The sequence below is a fragment of the Gnatocerus cornutus genome, unplaced genomic scaffold, assembly GCF_029298725.1.
Source record: "Gnatocerus cornutus isolate USDA-ARS CGAHR unplaced genomic scaffold, icGnaCorn1.1 ctg00000023.1, whole genome shotgun sequence".
Lineage (NCBI taxonomy): Eukaryota > Metazoa > Arthropoda > Insecta > Coleoptera > Tenebrionidae > Gnatocerus > Gnatocerus cornutus.
The window spans coordinates 1,104,416-1,123,346 of NW_028275375.1; the positions used below are offsets into that span (position 1 = coordinate 1,104,416).

Genomic DNA, 18,931 nt, shown 5'->3' on the forward strand with positions numbered 1-18,931 from the left:
AAAATTGGAATTTTTTGGCTAACTTCAAGCTAAAAATTTATAAAATGGGTTTCCTTTACTCTAGATTTTTACAATTTAGAACAGTTAATAAACGACAAAAAAAATAGTAATGCTCCTGAATATCATCGCTGTAATGTGAAAACTGCCAAAATTACAAATTTTAATAAAAAAAACAAACTTATTTTAGTAATACCTCAGAGTGCTGCCCTGATGGAGCAAAACGGGCTTTGGATTTAAAATCAGAAAGCAATTCTACTTTCCATAGCTCCACTACTAAAATTTCTTGACTACTGTAATAATTGTTTACTCTTCTTTTTGGTGGATGCGCCAGAAAATTTTCAATTTACTTATTTTAAACGCTCGTCATCTGCAGAAAACAAAATTAATTTATTCCAGGTAAAAGCAAATTGTTTACACGTCTTATCTCCACGCACTTGTCTAATCCTCGTGGCGACTTTTCCGATTTCCTAATATTCCGTCTATTAATAAATCCGCTTATTTTTATAGCAAATATTATTTGATGACCTACATACGATAATCTTTTTTTCTAGCGACACGTTATAGGATTCTGATCAATCATAAACTCTGTATCAGGATGTTAGTTTAGTTATTATTGAAATTTTCTAATCGGCGATAAGCGCAATTTTTTGTACCTCCAAGAGCGAGCGCTTGCATAACGTCTCTCGTGTCAACTTCAATAGTCTCTCGCGTCTCCACATTGGATAAATATAGGAATTTACCGTCATTAAAAGCGGTAATGGATCAATCAACCCAATGAACCACATAACTCATGAATCGAGTAAAAATCTCCCAAATAATTCTAATGCAATTCAACTCTATTTTAAGAAGTGCAATTGAAGAATTTAGTCCACACCTACACTGCTTAGATTAACAAATTGATATTGGCGCCGTTAATAAATCACGTTAACGACACGTGCCGGCTAGCATCGTGGGATGAAATTTGGAGATGATCAAAATTTTATTCAATTATTTCTAAAATTTATTTTTAGGATTTTATCAAAAGTGATAGTAATTTATCATTGGATTTATTTTTGAAAAATTACCGGGAAATTATCTAATAATAGTTTCGGTATTGATAGTTTGGTTGTTTATTGGTTTGTTGTTGGCATGATGACAAAGTAATGTTGTTTATTGAATTACTTAAATAAAGGTCGTTATGATGATAAAACATTTCTAATAAGGAGACAGTTTGGTCGTTATTATGTAACAGTTGTGGGAACTTTTATTAATGATTGTTTAATAGAATCAGGGACGGCTTTTTATTACTCCTGCGACCCGAAAATGAGAAATTTATATTTATGGCTCTAATGCTGTTTGTTTTAACAGGACAGCAATCAATTTAGTGGATTTTATTATCTCCATCATACTTATTAAATGGGCAAAACTACAAAATTATAAGCGAAAATAGACCATTTTTTTGGAATTTTTGTGTTTGGACAAATGAGAAATTTCGGAATTTTATATTTATGACTCTAATTCTAATTAGTTTTGACACTACAAAAACCCAATTTATGGAGATTACTCGTCTCAAATGACTAATTTTCTGTATTAAATTACAAAATTTTACAATACAAAAAAATAAAATTAGAAATTTTTATTTTTGTGACAAAATCAAAATTTCAAAAATTGTATACTTATGGCTCTAATTCTGTTATTTTTGACACTACAAGATGAAATTTATGGAGATTACTCTTCTTAAACGACTTATTTTCTATGTTAAATTACAAAATATTACAACATTAGGAATACAAGTGACAAATTTTTATTTTTGTGACAAAATCGAAATTTCGAAAATTTTATCTTTATGACTATAATTCTGTTAGTTTTGACAGTACACCAATCAAACTAATGAATATTATTATTTCTATCATACTTATTAATTGTGCAAAAGTACAAAATTATAGACCAAGTTAGAACAATTTTAAAAATTTTCACGTTTGGGCAAACAAAAAATTTGGCAAAGTTTATATTTTTGGCTGTAATTTTGTTAGTTTTGACACTACAAAGACCTAATTTATGGAAATTACTGTTCTTAAATAACTAATATTTTATATCAAATTACAAAGTTTTACAACGCCGAAAACAAAAGTTAGAAATTTTTATTTTTGTGACAAAATCGAAATTTCAAAAATTGTATACTTATGGCTCTCATTTTGTTAGTTTTGACGCTACGAAGATGAAATTTATGGAGATTACTCTTCTTAAACGACTTATTTTCTGTGTTAAATTACAAAAAATTACAACATCAGGAACGAAAGTTACAAATTTTTATTTTTGTGAAAAAATCGAAATTTCGAAAATTTTATCTTTATGACTATAATTCTGTTAGTTTTGACAGTACACCAATCAAATTAATGGATATTATTATTTTTATCGTACTTATTAATTGTGCAAAAATACAAAATTATAAACCAAGTTAGAACGATTTTAAAAATTTTCACGTTTGGGCAAACAAAAAATTTGGCAAAGTTTATATTTTTGGCTGTAATTTTGTTAGTTTTGACACTACAAAGAGCAAATTTATAGAAATTACTGTTTTTAAATAACTAATTTTTTATACCAAATTACAAAGTTTTACAACGCCGAAAACAAACGTTAGAAATTTTTATTTTTGTGACAAAATCGAAATTTCAAAAATTGTATACTTATGGCTCTCATTTTGTTAGTTTTGACGCTACGAAGATGAAATTTATGGAGATTACTCTTCTTAAACGACTTATTTTCTATGTTAAATTACAAAAAATTACAACATTAGGAACAAAAGTTACAAATTTTTATTTTTGTGACGAAATCGAAAATTAGAAAATTTTATCTTTATGACTATAATTCTGTTAGTTTTGACAGTACACCAATCAAACTAATGAATATTATTATTTTTATCATACTTATTAATTGTGCAAAAGTACAAAATTATAGACCAAGTTAGAACAATTTTGAAAATTTTCACGTTTAGGCAAACAAAAAATTTGGCAAAGTTTATATTTTTGGCTGTAATTTTGTTAGTTTTGACACTACAAAGACCTAATTTATAGAAATTACTGTTTTTAAATAACTAATTTTTTATACCAAATTACAAAGTTTTACAACGCCGAAAACAAACGTTAGACATTTTTATTTTTGTGACAAAATCGAAATTTCAAAAATTGCATACTTATGGCTCTCATTTTGTTAGTTTTGACGCTACGAAGATGAAATTTATGGAGATTACTTTTTTTAAACGACTTATTTTGTGTGTTAAATTACAAAAAATTACAACATTAGGAACAAAAGTTACAAATTTTTATTTTTGTGACGAAATCGAAAATTAGAAAATTTTATCTTTATGACTATAATTCTGTTAGTTTTGACAGTACACCAATCAAATTTATGGATATTATTATTTTTATCATACTTATTAATTGTGCAAAAGTACAAAATTATAAACGAAGTTAGAACGATTTTAAGAATTTTCACGTTTGGGCAAACAAAAAATTTGGCAAAGTTTATATTTTTGGCTGTAATTATGTTAGTTTTGACACTACAAAGACCAAATTTATAGAAATTACTGTTCTTAAATAACTAATTTTTTATACCAAATTACAAAGTTTTACAACGCCGAAAACAAACGTTAGACATTTTTATTTTTGTGACAAAATCGAAATTTCAAAAATTGCATACTTATGGCTCTCATTTTGTTAGTTTTGACGCTACGAAGATGAAATTTATGGAGATTACTTTTTTTAAACGACTTATTTTGTGTGTTAAATTACAAAAAATTACAACATTAGGAACAAAAGTTACAAATTTTTATTTTTGTGACGAAATCGAAAATTAGAAAATTTTATCTTTATGACTATAATTCTGTTAGTTTTGACAGTACACCAATCAAACTAATGAATATTATTATTTTTATCATACTTATTAATTGTGCAAAAGTACAAAATTATAGACCAAGTTAGAACAATTTTGAAAATTTTCACGTTTAGACAAACAAAAAATTTGGCAAAGTTTATATTTTTGGCTGTAATTTTGTTAGTTTTGACACTACAAAGACCAAATTTATAGAAATTACTGTTCTTAAATAACTAATTTTTTATACCAAATTACAAAGTTTTACAACGCCGAAAACAAAAGTTAGAAATTTTTATTTTTGTGACAAAATCGAAATTTCAAAAATTGTATATTTGAAAGTCTAATTCTGTTAGTTTTGACGCTACAAAGACCAAATTTATAGAGATTGCTCTTCTTAAATAACTAATTTTTTGTGCTAAATTACAAAATTTTACAACACAGAAATGGGAAGTTAGAAAGTTTAATTTTTGTCGAAATTTCTGAAATTTTTTATTTGTGACTCTAAATCTGTTAGTTTTGACACCACATGGATCCAAATAATGAAGAGTAATTTTCTTAAACGACTTATTTTTTGTCTCAAATTACAAAATTTTACAACACCAGAAAAAAAAGTTAGAAATTTTCATTTTGATGACAAAAAAAATCGAAATTTCTGATGTTTCTAATCCTGTTAGTTTTGATACTACAGGGACCAAATTTATGGAGATTACTTTACTTAAATGACTCATTTTCTGTGCCAAATTACAAAAGTTTACAACACAAAAAACGAAAATTACAAATTTTCATTTTCGTAAATTTATGGCTTAATTTCTAAATTTTGGTGTCCTGCTCATCCACTCTTAATTACCTTGATAATTATTAATAAATAACGTTAATTAACGTTTTGATTGCAAAGTCAGTTGTCCTTCTTCTTATCAGTTGACTCACCACTGCTATAAAAATGGAATATTTGCGGTATCGGTAAAAAAAAATAAAAATCGAAAGTTACATAATTTCTACATTCAATTAATTTTCAGACAAAAATGCACAGTAATTGAGTAGAGTGCATCACTTAAAATTCCGATTCGTTGATTCATTTTTGTAGTTTAACATCTACAGAAATAAAATTTTTAAACTTTCTTAAATTCTGTACATTTGTTAAGAGGTTCTAGAAAAGAGTTTTTAGTTCTTCAGATTTTTATTTCTGCAAACTGGTACAAATAACAAATATCCTGGGCAAGTAGTCATTTTCAAAAGCCCAGCTTCCGGTTCCAAGACATAAAAAAATGTTTTTGGAATGAACTAAATGTTTGTTGTCTTCGTTTCTTCTTAAAAACATGTAAAAAATAGAGATAAACATTTCTGGAAAAGAAGATAAGATCGTTCTTTTGAAGTAAAGCATTGAAGTTTCTTGTTTTTCGTGTTTTCCAAGAAGTGCACCTGCAAGAAGTATGCAGAGCAAGCAACAACCTATTTATCAGGAACCGAAAATATGCGCAGATAAGTAATTATTTATAACTCTTGTAATAATAAGCTGTCTGGCGCTATGGCTGGCAATTTTTTCTCGTCTATAAATATCACAAATGTTGAGAAAACAATGACCCTGTGTGCTCATTATAATGTTTATGATGGTATAAATGTAAGTAGGTACATAGTAATTGTTATCAGTCTTCATCTAGAGGGTAAACAGAGGCCGATGCACCGATTGTGAAATTCCCAGCCCATTTACCTTTGTTTTGGTTCGTTTTTTTTCCATGCGGATGTACTCTTCTATAAATAGGAAATTCAAAATATTCTAATCGGACGCTCCAGTCAAATAACGACCAGTAAAAACGTCTTTAATTTGATAAGTTATCAGCTACAAATATTTACTAGTTTTTTCTAAATGCCATGAACTGTACCTACTCTGATAACCTTAGGTGTTTTGATATTGTAGGGATAACACTATAACAATGTTGACCGCACGTGTCAATAAAACCCGTCCACAAAAAATCGAATAATTTATTAGACGTCTTGCTAGGTAACTAAAATTATGCAACAATAACGTTTCACGTCACTAAATAAATACCGCTGCAACAGTGTCTTAAGCGGACGAAGCGCTACATCTAAATAGTATCACAAACTAAATCACATTTTCATCACAAGTTCACTTTTAATCACGTTTATCGTCTTCTGCTGCCGCAGTACGTTTTGAGTTCTTCTTGCGAACAGGGTTTCTCACAGCACTCGTTGAACACGCCGCGACGCCGCCGACGCCGAAAGTTTGTCATGAGAGTGGAAGCACTGGCTTTGGTTTGATAAGGAAATCCTAAGTCCGTAATAAACTGGCCTTGGCTCCCAGATCCGAAAGCTGCAAGAAACTCGTTAGATGAACTCTTTTAATAGCCTCAATGGTACTTACACTCTGGTTTAGTCTCGTACTTCTTGTTGAGGGTGTTGTATTTGCCTTTGCAGACGGCGGAGAGCGTCTGCGAGAGGTGGCGGCCGCAATAGACTTTCTTGGAGTTGAAATCCGACATCTCGTCGGCGTCGATGCTGCAGAGGCCCGCCAGCACCGTCGCCAGCACCACGAAGACGCACTGAAGATCCATCTGCAACAATGTCAAATGTTGCAATTTATAAGTATCCTTGATCCACAAACACAAATCGCTCAAAGTCAAAATAACATTGTTGATTAGAGAGATTCTCACCTTTTCTTCCTTGATCCTCCTACGCTCATCCAAATGCCGGATTCTTCTTCAACAAGCATTCGACACGTTATCACAGACATCACAAAGTACAGACATCACTGTTTCATCGCCCGGTAGCTTCAGCCGACTGGCCGGAGGCTGAGTGATGGAGACTTATATGAAAGATGTGAGATGGAGGTCGGCGACGCCGACGTCCGATCGCAGGCTAATCGGTTGCTGCTTGAGGTGATTCAACGGCCACCACCAGAGCTTTTAATTGACTTTTTGACTTGAGCCACGTGTCTCGACATAAATGAGAGGATTGTCTTGGACTTTGGACGAAGACTGGGCGGCGATTAGTGGAGGCTGCTGCTATTTCGGCTCAGATTATTAGATAGATTGTTTGAATTGGAAATGACTTTCGCTCTCGAGGCCATTCGCTTCATTTTTGTCTCGTAATTTGAGTTTAAGATCGATCGGACAAATAGTTTGCGAGTTATGACCAAAAATTGAAAAATTGAAAAATTTTAATCGTTTGAGTCGAAATTTCTAATTCTAATCTCTAAAATTAGAGGTCAAAATAGACCAATTTTAAGAATTTATGTGTTTAGACAAAAGAGAAATTTCGGAAATTTTATATTTATGGCTCTAATTCTGTTAGTTTTGACGCTATAAGACCAAATTTATGGAGATTACTCCTCTCAAATGACTAATAATTCTGTACCAAATTAGAAAATTTTATTATTGTGACATAATCAAAATTTTAAAAAATTTCTACTTATGGCTCTAATTCTGTTAGTTTTGACACTACAGAGATGAAATTTATGGAGATTACACTCCTTAAACTACTTATTTTCTGTGTCAAATTACAAAAAATTACAACATTAGGAACGAAAGTTACAAATTTTTACTTTTGTGACGAAATCGAAATTTCGAAAATTTTGTCTTCATGGCTATAATTATGTTAGTTTTGACAGTACACCAATCAAATTAATGGATATTATTATTTTTATCATACTTATTAATTGTGCAAAAGTACAAAATTATAAACCAAGTTAGAAAGATTTTAAGAATTTTCACGTTTGGGCAAACGAAAAATTTGGCAAAGTTTATATTTATGGCTGTATTTCTTTAAGTTTTGACACCACAAAGACCAAATTTCTGAAGATTACTGTTCTTAAATAACTAATTTTCTGTACCCAATTACTAAATTTTACAACGCAGAAAACAAAAGTTAGAATGTTTTATTTTTGTAAGAGACGAAATTTCAAAAATTGTATATTTGAACGTCTAATTCTGTCAGTTTTTACGCTATAAAAACCAAATTTATAGAAATTGCTCTTCTAAAATAACTAATTTTTTTGCGCTAAATTACAACATTTTACAACACAGAAATGGAAAGTTAGAAATTTTAATTTTTGGCGAAATTTCTGAAATTTTATATTTGTGACTCTTAATCTATTAGTTTTGACACCACATGGGTCAAATTAAGGAAGAGTAATTTTCTTAAACGAGTTATTTTTTGTTTCAAATTACAAAAATTTACAACACCAGAAAAAAAAGTTAGAAATTTTCATTTTGTGACAAAGTCGAAATTTCGAAAACTTTATATTTATGTTTCTAATTCTGTTAGTTTTGATGCTACAGGGACCAATTTATGGAGATTACTTTTCTTAAATGACTCATTTTCTGTGCCAAATGTGCAAAACTACCAAATTATAAGCGAAAATAGACCAATTTTTTGGAATTTTCGTGTTTGGACAAACGAGAAATTTTGGATTTTATATTTATGACTCTAATTCTGTTAGTTTTGACACTACAGAAACTCAATTTATGGAGATTACTCGTCTCAAATGACTAATATTGTGTATTAAATAACAAAATTTTAAAACACAAAAAAATTAACTTAGAAATTTTTATTTTTGTGACAAAATCGAAATTTCAAAAATTGTATACTTATGGCTCTAATTCTGTTAGTTTTGACACTACAATAATGAAATTTATGGAGATTACTCTTCTTAAACGACTTATTTTCTGTGTTAAATTACAAAAAATTACAACATTAGGAACGAAAGTTACAAATTTTTATTTTTGTGACGAAATTGAAATTTCGAAAATTTTATTTTGATGACTATAATTCTATTAGTTTTGACAGTACATCAATCAAATTAATGGATATTATTATTTATATCATACTTATTAATTGTGCAAAAGTACAAAATTATAAACCAAGTTAGACTGATTTTAAGAATTTTCACGTTTGGGCAAACGAAAAATTTGGCAAAGTTTATATTTATGGCTGTAATTCTGTTAGTTTTAAAACTACAAAAACCAAATTTATGGAGATTACTTTTCTTGAATGACAAATCTTTGTGCCAAATTACAAAATTTTACAACACAGAAATCGAAAGTTAGAAATTTTAATTTTTGTGACAGTCCAAATTTCTAAAATTTTATATTTATGACAATAAATCTGTTGGTTTTGACACCACATGGATCAAATTTATGGAGAATACTCTTCTTCAACGACTTATTTTCTGTCTTAAATTACAAAAATTTACAACACCAGAAACGAAAGTTAAAAATTTTAATTTTTGTGACAAAGTCGAAATTTCGAAAATTTTATATTTATAGTTCTAGTTCTGTTAGTTTTGACGCTACAGGGACGAAATTTATGGAGATTTCTTTTCTTAAATGACTTATTTTCTGTGTCAAATTGCAAAATTGTACAACACAGAAAACGAAAGTTAGAAATTTTTATTTTTGTGACAAAGTCGGAATTTCGAAAATTTTAAATAACTGGCTCTAATTCTGTTAGTTTTTACACTACTGACACCAAATTTATGGAGATTACTTTTTTAATACGTCTAATTATTTTTTTTTATTCGACAAATAGTTTACGAGTTATAACAAAAAATAAAAAAAAAATTCATCGTTTAGTCGGAATTTTTTTCGCAAGAAATCGAATTTTGGGCTTTTGAGAACTTTTTCTGACGTAAAATGAGCCGAAGAAAACGCGAAACGCATCTCAATATTTCTATTAGTTTCCGAGATATTTAACTTTAAAAATTAGGAAAAATTAAGAAAAATTAAAATCAATTATCCGAAACTTTGATCGGCTATAACTCAGTTATTAGTTGTCAAATCTAAATTTGAATTTCAGATTTGGAATCTGCGCAAAATTCTGCGTAAAATGAGCTAAACACTACAAGTTTAATAACTCCATGAGAGGAATGTCTTAGACTTTGAGCGAAGACTGGGCGGCGATTAGTGGAGGCTGCTTCTATTTCGGCTCAGATTATTAGATAGATTGTTTGAATTGTAAATGACTTTCGCTCTCGAGGCCATTCGCTTCATTTTTGTCTCGTACTTTCAATTATATAATCTGTACTTTAGTCATAGAGAAATTGCCCACAAATATCCTGGAAGCTGTTATTTCGATAATCGTGTTTACTACTTTCTTGTAAATAAAGCTAATTATAATGTTTAGATTAGTCAATCAAAAATCAATTCAAAGTGCTCTCTAAGCAGCCATCTTTGGACTCTTTGTTTTTCCAAAGAATGACGCGAATTTTTCCCGTTTTATCACAGCACGTCGCCAATCACGTGAAATTCGCAATTTAGTATCATTTTCTTCTTATTTAGACACATTCCTTTGTGATAACACCACGTTACGAAACCTCTTTATCAAACCTTGGGCTGTTAGAAATCAAACTCGTAATCACTCGACTCCTTTATTTACAAACACAAACAATTTCTCCTCGGTACCACCAGTACCTACCACCTCCTGGGAACTACTTAAGAGCTGAAGATCGTCCGGGGTCAAGGAAAACTCCGATAATTCATGTAAACATCACTGACCTCCATGGACCCTTTTTAGTACCCCGCTGAGACGGTACTGCATTTGGTACCAAAATAGAAGTCAGAGGTCAAGGACGATTCGCCACTCGTGTTAAACGTGGCGCAAGGACGAAATGTCGTTCACGTGGTGTAGGCAACTGCCGCGTTCTAGGTGGTACTCTGTTATCACCAATGATGCAACAGAACCAGAACAACGCAAGCTCGAAAAAAAACTGATAAAACGTCGAAAATAGATCGTGCAGTGGTTTTTTTCCAAATTGCGCATTTTTCTTATCGGTGATAATTCTTCCGGGCTATAAAAACTCCACGTTCAAGTGTTTAAGGCTCGCGGAGTACTCGTAGGACCTCAGGGGTGAGTAACTGAAGGCCTTCAGGGTTAAATACGACTTGAAGACGACGTACCAAGCCAACCAGAAGAAACCTGCAACTCTAATTAGCATCGTGTCTTAATGGTAGCACCACAGTACCTATGAAGATGAAGTTGATGATGCTTTGGATGTAGTCTCCCGTGGAGGCGAACAAAGCCGCGTAGACTGTGGCCATGCAGAAGATGGGGGCGGTGAAGCAGAGCCATGGCAGAAGACACACGTGCTGCTTCTGAAAGAAACTTGCAAATAATCGGATTGTAGCTTTTAGTACTCACTTTGCAAGCTCCCACGAACAAGCTGACGACGATTCCGATTTGCAGCAAACTTATGAGTACCACGTAAGTTAGTTGGTTCATTTGAATCATCTCTTCAAGGACGTACAAATCGAGAGCAATCTCGTATATTCGGAACGCCTGGAAGATCTAAGAGGGAAATTAGTACCAAATCGGGAGAAACTCACTAAGTGGAAAACTCCGATGAGAATCGTGGGATATTTCAAGTCGATGCGAATGTAGTACATTTTGAACATTGTAAAAAAAATGGGCCTGGCGGCACACCTGTTATATTGATTTGTTTTATCTTATCTTTTTAGAAATAGCGGGGGGCAAATAGTTGCTCTTTTATCGATGTGTTACGATAGGTAAACGTAGAATTTCTCAATTACCGGTGACTTGGACAATTTCCTAATGGGCGAGGATGAGTTTGTTGATTTTAAGTTTTGTGTTTTATTTTGCGGTATTTGCGTTTACAGTTTTTCTTTGGAAAGCGTTATCTTTACTAACCCACTTTTTCTAAGAACGATTTCTTAGCTAAAAATCGCGAGAAAAACGATGGCGCAAAGCGTTTCTTGATATCTGTCGTAGTTTCCGAGATATTAAGCATTAAAAATTAGGAAAAATTAGGAAAAATGAAAATCAAATTTCCGAAATTTTGATTGGTCATAACTCAGTTATTTGTTGTCGGAATTGAATTTAAATTGCAGATTTGCAATCTGCAGAAAATTCTGCGTAGACTGATGTTGATAATTCACATTTACTCCAAAAAATAAGAGAGATAATTTGAGATATCAGAAGTTTGGCATAGTTTTAGTCATAAATTTTCGCAAAAAATTAACTTTCGACTTTTGGAAAATCTAAAAACTGTTTCTTATGAACAAAATTGCGAGAAAAACGATGGCGTGAACCGCATCTCAATATCTGTAATATTTTCAGAGATATTGAGCACGAATTGTTTCGAATCCTCAAAAATTTGGCCCTCTGGCGACCACCCAAAAATTCAAGCGGCCATAACTGTTATTTGTTGACGAAAATTTAAAAATTCTTGCGGATTTGGATTCAGCGTAACATTCTGCGTAAAGTGAGCCAAAATTTGATGAGTTTGCTTAATGACTAAACGAGGCATCGGCCAAACACTGTTTTGAAGAGGTCATTTTAGGGTGATTTTAGTCACTGTTTTCAAGGTTTCAGGTTTCACTGTTGAACATCAGTCGAAAGAGGAGCTCGAGATCTATTTACTGGCCAAATTTGAGATCGATCGGCCAAATATTTTATGAGTTATGAGCAAAAATCAAAAAAGTGAAAAATTTTCATCGTTGAGTCGGATTTTTTTTCGCCAAAAATTGACTATTGAATTTTAGGCTTTTATTAACATTTTCTAACGTAAAATGAGCCGAGAAAAAGAATGGCGCAAACCGCATTTTAATATCTCAAATAGTTTAAGAGATATTTAATTTTAAAAATTAGGAAAAATGAAAATCAACTTTCCGAAATTTTGATCGGCTATAACTCAGTTATTTGTTGTCAAATCTGAATTTAAATCCCAGATTTGGAATCTTCGGAAAATTCTGCGTACATTGATGTATAATAACTCAAGTTTACTCCAAAATATAAGCGAGATATCGATATCAGAAGTATAGTATTGCTATAGTTTTAGTCATAAATTTTTGCGAAAAACTGCAACTTTTAACTTTTGGAAAATTTAAAAACAATTTTTTATGTAAAAAATCGCGAGAAAAACAATGGCGCAAACCACATCTCAATATCTGTAGCAGTTTCCGACATATTTAGCTTTAAAAATTAAGAAAAATGAAAGTGAAACTTGAAACTTTGATCGGCCATAACTCAGTTATTTGTTGTGGGATCTGAATTTCAATCCTAGATTTGAAATTTGCGCAAAATTCTGCGTAAAATGAGGTCCGTCAAGTTTGAGCATCATACATCGCAAACAAATTTCAAACATATGCTATAATTTTGTGCTTTTGTGCTGTAATTTTTAAATTACGTGCTTTTTTGGTTTTTGAGTTATTACTAAAACAAAAATGATGCTCAAATTTGACGCTGAGGATCATAAGTCACAAAAATTGATCAAATTAGTCTTATAATTTTGTGCTAATTCTGTGTTAATTTGTGCTGCAACTTATAAATTCTGTGCTCTTTTCGTTTTTGAGTTATTTTAAAAAACGTAAAAAAAATAGTAGGCAACCCAAAATACAGATTTTAACGAATTTTCCTTGAACAATCGTCAAGTTTGAACATCATGCATCACGAAACAGCTTAAATAATATGCCATAATTTTGTGCTAATTCTGTGCAATTTCTAAATTGTGTGCTCTTTTCAATATCAAGTTATTTTAAAAAATATACACGGCTAGATGGCAACCCAAAATACATATTTTAATGGTTTCTTTTTGATGAAGCGTCAAGTTTGAACATCATCCATCGCAAAACAGAATAATTGATACGGCATAATTTTATGCTAATTGGTGATGCAATTTTCAAATTTGATGCCTTTTTGATTTTCAAGTTATTTAAAAGGACGTGGCTTTAGTGGCTGTAGATTTCCAACGAAGCACTCAATAATTGAAAAAACTTAATTTAGCTACTAGTTATTATCTGAAGATTCACGTAGTGAATAGTTGGTCCGCCATTTTTTGAACACCCTGTATTGTGTGCTGTTTTCGTTTTTACAACAAACTCAAAGCGAGTGCCAAGAAAATAGTTTCTTCTTAGTTTTAAGTACGTATTTTGCAAATTTCAATAAAGGTAAGTATTATTTCACAGTAGAATAAATAAATGTTAAAATTTCTCTCAGCACAGAATTAGCACAAAATTATGGCATATCACTTAAGCTGTTTTGCAATGAATGATGCTCAAACCTGACGATTGTTCAAGGAAAATTCGTTAAAATCTGTATTTTGGGTTGCCTACTATTTTTTGTACGTTTTTTAAAATAACTCAAAAACGAAAAGAGCACAGAATTTATAACTTGCAGCACAAATTAGCACAGAATTAGCAGAAAATTATGGCATATGTTTGAAATTGTTTTGCAATGTATGATGCTCAAACTTGACGGACCTCGTAAAATGACCTAAAAAACGTGAGTTTTCTCTAAAAAATAAGCGAAATATGGATTTTACAACTTTGACATAGTGTTAGTCGTGCATTTTTTCCAAAAAAATCAAATTTTTAACTTCCGCAAAATCCAAGAAGGTGAAAGTAAAAGTACGTGAATTGTGAGTTCAAATTTGAAATCTGCTTGAAATTCTTCGTAAAAAGAGCCCAAATAACGCAAGATTGGCCCAAAGACAAGCGATATCAAGCGAAGAACGTTTACATAGTTTTAGCCATAATTTTTTTTTTCAAAAAATTAAATCTCTACTCAAGATCCTGAGATTGTAGCAATTAAAAGTGCAAAAATTACAAACTTGCCAATCTTTAATTTTGCGATTGCTAAAATCGCCGTTCATGAATCTAAAAACTGTGTAAAAAAACATAGTGCGCATTTACAAATTAAGTAGATGCATGGGGAAGTGTAAAAATGATTTAGAAACTACAAAGAAAACTGCGCTCTTGTATTTAAGCACCCATTTTTATTCAACTTTTCTCCATCTGGTACTTGATCAACTCTGCGAAAACTTTCCCTTTCGCCCCTTCCGCTTTAGTCGCTTCTTTAATTTTCGAATTAGACAGTTCAAAAACGAGCTGCTTCTGCGGCTCCGGCAAAATCGACTGTCTCTTCGACGACTGAAACCCCACTAAAATTACCCCAAAATCTCCACCCACCTCTTCTTACCGAGCGTTTCTTCTCATTATCATCCGCTTCAACCTTCACCCCCGGCATCATCGACATCCGCCTCGTCACCGGCATCGTCGATATCATCTTAAACAGATGCGCAGCTTCCTCTTTAATCCTCCCCGTCGACATCACCCTCAGTATCTTCATCTCGCGCTCCTTTTGCACCTTCGGCCCGAATTTCACATCGAAGTTGATCCTATCGATGACTTCGCGGCACTGAAACTGTGGTAAAACCGCGAGTTTCTTCATTTTTTCGTTACCTTTGCCAAGAAGACGAGGAGATTCTCGTCGTGCATTTTCTTGGCGATTTCTTCGGCTTCGGCAATGTCGGATCTCGCGTCGCTTTTGCTGTGTTGCGCCATGTTGAGCCGCATCATGAGCACGAGGGCGTTGATCACCCACTTGTTCTTGTGGATGCGTTTGGCTTCATTCATGCATTTGCGCGCGTAGACGCGCCCCAGCACGTACTGTTTCAACTCAGTGTGGAAGCGACTCAATTCGTGGAACAACCAGCAGAGCTCCTTGGAGTTTGTGGCTCTCTGGAGGCGCTCGTTGTAAATCGCTATCTGTTTCCTACAAAAAACTAATAAACTGGGAAGTGTAACACCGCACGGACCTCCAATCGATGAAGAGCCCCTTGAACTGCCCCACGACGGAGTCTTTCGACGGCTCGCGGCTCATCGGGAGCCCCAGGAGTTTGTGGATCCTCTTCTCATGATCCCATTGCATCTGGTTCGGGTTGATCCGCTTCAAGTCGAAATGAGCCTGACAGATCGTGTCGTACGTAAAGTTCAAGTATTCGTTCTTCAGCGGGAGGATTTTCTTCGGGGTTTTCTCACAATAAGCTCTTAGTTTATCGGAGAGGTCCATCACCAGCCGACACTTTCTACCACGAAGAGCTTCTTTCATTTTGTGCACGAACAAATCGGCGTTGCGTTTCGCCACAATTTTTAGATAATTGAGTTGTTGCTCTTGGCGGTACTTCAAAGCACCTGTTGAGGTCGCTTCTGCGTACTTGATGAAGTAGAAGGGTCTTCGCGCGCGGAGGAGCTCCTGCTTGTAGTTGACTATCTTAAAACCGAGTTTTGCGAGTTGGAGGATTTTTGCAGTGCCGGTTTCGTTGGGACACTCCACTCCTGGCTCCAACGGGAGAGTCTGGAGGAAGAGTTTGTCTTTGTACAGAGTGTGGAGGTACTTTTCCGCGACATAATTCTCAATGTTAGTGGTGTAGGGTTGGAGAGGTCTATATGGAAACTTTATATGAGGAGGATTAACATTTTGCTCGGATCTCCTGGAGTAAATAGTCCCGACAAGACTCTGAGTGTCGTCATGTCTTCTTTTCTCTTCCCCAGGAACCACACTGCGCGTATGATGAACCTTCTGGTCGAACAACCCCAACTTCTTCTTCTTCTTGCTTTTCGTTTTAATACAAAACCCTTTCTGTTGCTCAAAATTCTTCTTCCACGCCAATTTCCGGATGATCAAGTAGTGGTCACGCAGAGGCCTTCCAGCTCTTTCCGAAAGACAGTTTTCGATGGCGTCCGCACACTGCAACCATACAAAGAAACGGGACTAACAACTCAATTCTTTTACATGCATGGCCCCCATGAGGAAGTACTTCGGTTTCTTCCTGTTCGGAATTTGTCTGGTGTTTTGTACCATCGCGTCTTCAAACTCGCAGTTGAGAAACGTGTTGAGGGCTTTGTACCCCAACATGACTATGTCATCCGGGTCTAAACCAAGAGCAGTTCTGATGTCGTTGAGGGCTCCTTCGTATTGGGAAGCTTTCGATCGAGCCCACGCTCGACCCATGAGAGCGCGACGGTCATTCGGAGCTTTGGAGATCGCCAAATCGAAGAATTGCAGAGCTGCAAAACAAGGAAGTTACGAGGAGATTTCTGGGATTTTTACCTCTTTCGTATTGCTCCAAGTGCGATATGTAGTACCCTAGCTCTCGGTAAAAGGTTTGGAAGGCGTAAACTTCGTCGGTTTTTGTTAAGGCCTCCACTGCGCTGGCCATTTTAAATTTGGTTTCGCAAAAATAATGTCAAACGTCAATTAAAAAAAAAATCAAGTAGTGGGCTCTGGGTTGTTGGTAGCACTGTTAAGTAATGTTTTTGACAAGCGGAGCTTTTAGAGGGCTTTGAGTTGGTACCTCTGTCTGTCAAAATTATTGTTTAACAGGGTTACCAACAACTCAAAGCCCACTAAACTGCTGCCTATAAAAAATTTGGTTTCAGGCCAAATTAAACGTTGAACGTCAATAAAAAATTCGCTTAGTGGGCTTTGAGTTGTTGGTAGCCCTGTTAAACAATGATTTGGACAGGTAGAGCTACCAACGCAAGCTTACTAAGCTCCTGATCATTTTAAATTTGCTTTAGCGCCAAAATCAAACGTCAATAAAAATTTAGTGGGCTTTGAGTTCTTGACAGTTTTTTTGAGCGCTGTCAAAATTGTTCAACAAGGCTACCAACAACTCAAAGCCCACTAAGTTGTTGATCATTTTAAGTTTGGTTTTGGGCAAAAACAAACGTCAATCGTCTATTAAAATGATCGAGTAGAGGGCTTTGAGTTGTTGGTAGACCTGTTAAGCAATGATTTTGACAGGCAGAGCTTCTAGTGGGCTTCGAGTTGGTAGCTCTGTCTGTCAAAATCATTATTTAACAGGGCTGCCAACAACTCCAAGCCCACTAAACTGTTGCTCGTTTTAATTTAGTTTCACGCAAAAATAAACGTCAAACGTCAATAAAAATTCACTTAGTGGGCTTTGAGTTGTTGGTAGCTCTGTTAAACAATGATTTTGCCAGGCAGAGCTACCAACTCAAAGCTTGCTAAGCTAATAATCTTTTTAAATTTGGTTAAGCGCAAATATACAAACGCAAACGTTAATAAAAAATATCGTTTAGTGGGCTTTGAGTTGTTGGCAGCCCTGTTAAACAATGATTTTGACAGGCAGAGCTGCCAAACACTCAAAGCTTACTAAGCTGCTGATCATTTTAAATTTGGTTTTACACAAAATCAAACGTCAAACGTCAAACGTCAACAAAAAATATCGCTTAGTGGGCTTTGAGTTGATGGCAGCTCTGCACGTCTTATCGAGCACAGACAAATTTGTTCAACAGGGCTACCAGCAACTCAAAGCCTACTAATTTGTTGATCATTTTAAATTTTAAATTTGAGCTTTGGGTTGGTAGCTCTGTTAAAGTCGCAAAAAAACGTTAAACGTCAATTGCTTAGTGGGCTTTGAGTTGTTGGTAGCTTTGCACGTCATGTTGAGCGCTAACAAAATTTGTTTAACAAGCCTACCAACAGCTCAAAGGGCTAGCGATTTAAAACTAAAAGCATTGCTGAGTGGGCTTTGAGTTATTGGTAATCCTGCCTGTCAAAATCATTGTTTAATAGGATTAACAACAACTCAAAGCCCACTAAGTTGCTGTCTATTAAATTTAGTTTCACATAGATAGAAACATCAAACGTCAATTAAAAAATCGATTAGTGGGCTTTGAGTTGTTGGTTTAGTTCGTACCGTGAAAGATTGAGTGACAGAAAAGTCACTATATCTACGCGCGAAATTTAAAATAACAAAATAAGTCTACTTACTGTGAATCTGTCCACCCAGTTCGCGTAGGAATTTAGTATTTTGTAGCATAAGTTGCTGCCAACTTATATGTCAACTGTTGTTTATTTGAACGCTGCCAACAACTCAAAGCCCACTTAGTTTCTGCCTACTTTAAATTTGGTTTTACGCAAAAACAAACGTCAAACGTCAATCAAAAACTTGACTGAGTGGACTTTGAGTTGTTGGTATCTCTGCCTGTCAAAATTCTATAACAGGGCTACCAACTCACTTAAAATTGCACCTGCTATAAAGATAAGAATTTTGAATGCGAATAAGAATTGTCATGATTTACGAGAAACGTAGATAAGAGTTTTGTCAATATTTATCGATCAAAGTGTGGTAGCAGCTGGCGTCACTTTACAATAAAAGTTAATTGACTTATCAGCAGATTAAAACGCTTGTTTTCACACTTATTTTTATTCTCAAAACTATCCTATCGATCAATATTAATCGTGGCTAAACTTAGCGTCCCTTTTGAACCCTTCGAATCTGCGGAACTCTTCTTCACCG

At 33.8% G+C, this 18,931-nt stretch overlaps 3 protein-coding genes across 3 annotated transcripts; all 3 read right to left on the minus strand.

Moving 5' to 3' along the window:
* Positions 1-5,818: 5,818 nt before the first annotated feature.
* LOC148166261 (LIRP-like) lies at positions 5,819-6,777 on the minus strand. Its single transcript, XM_088048804.1, has 3 exons — positions 6,522-6,777; positions 6,233-6,422; positions 5,819-6,181 (listed from the first exon to the last, which is right to left on the minus strand). Exons 2-3 carry the CDS (start codon positions 6,420-6,422, stop codon positions 5,994-5,996), a joined length of 378 nt encoding a protein of 125 aa, XP_087904930.1. The 5' UTR covers positions 6,522-6,777; the 3' UTR covers positions 5,819-5,993.
* Positions 6,778-10,220: 3,443 nt separating this feature from the next.
* Positions 10,221-11,287, minus strand: LOC148166262 (uncharacterized). The gene is made up of 4 exons (XM_088049065.1): positions 11,190-11,287; positions 11,005-11,151; positions 10,829-10,958; positions 10,221-10,782 (listed from the first exon to the last, which is right to left on the minus strand). Exons 1-4 carry the CDS (start codon positions 11,256-11,258, stop codon positions 10,655-10,657), a joined length of 474 nt encoding a protein of 157 aa, XP_087905191.1. The 5' UTR covers positions 11,259-11,287; the 3' UTR covers positions 10,221-10,654.
* A 3,313-nt stretch (positions 11,288-14,600) lies between these two features.
* On the minus strand, positions 14,601-18,512 carry LOC148166263 (outer dynein arm-docking complex subunit 4-like). The gene is made up of 7 exons (XM_088048515.1): positions 18,403-18,512; positions 16,714-16,903; positions 16,396-16,670; positions 15,419-16,350; positions 15,063-15,375; positions 14,800-15,018; positions 14,601-14,750 (listed from the first exon to the last, which is right to left on the minus strand). The coding sequence occupies exons 2-7, from the start codon at positions 16,820-16,822 to the stop codon at positions 14,601-14,603; spliced, it is 1,998 nt and encodes a 665-aa protein (XP_087904641.1). The 5' UTR covers positions 16,823-16,903; positions 18,403-18,512.
* Between the last annotated feature and the right edge of the window lie 419 nt (positions 18,513-18,931).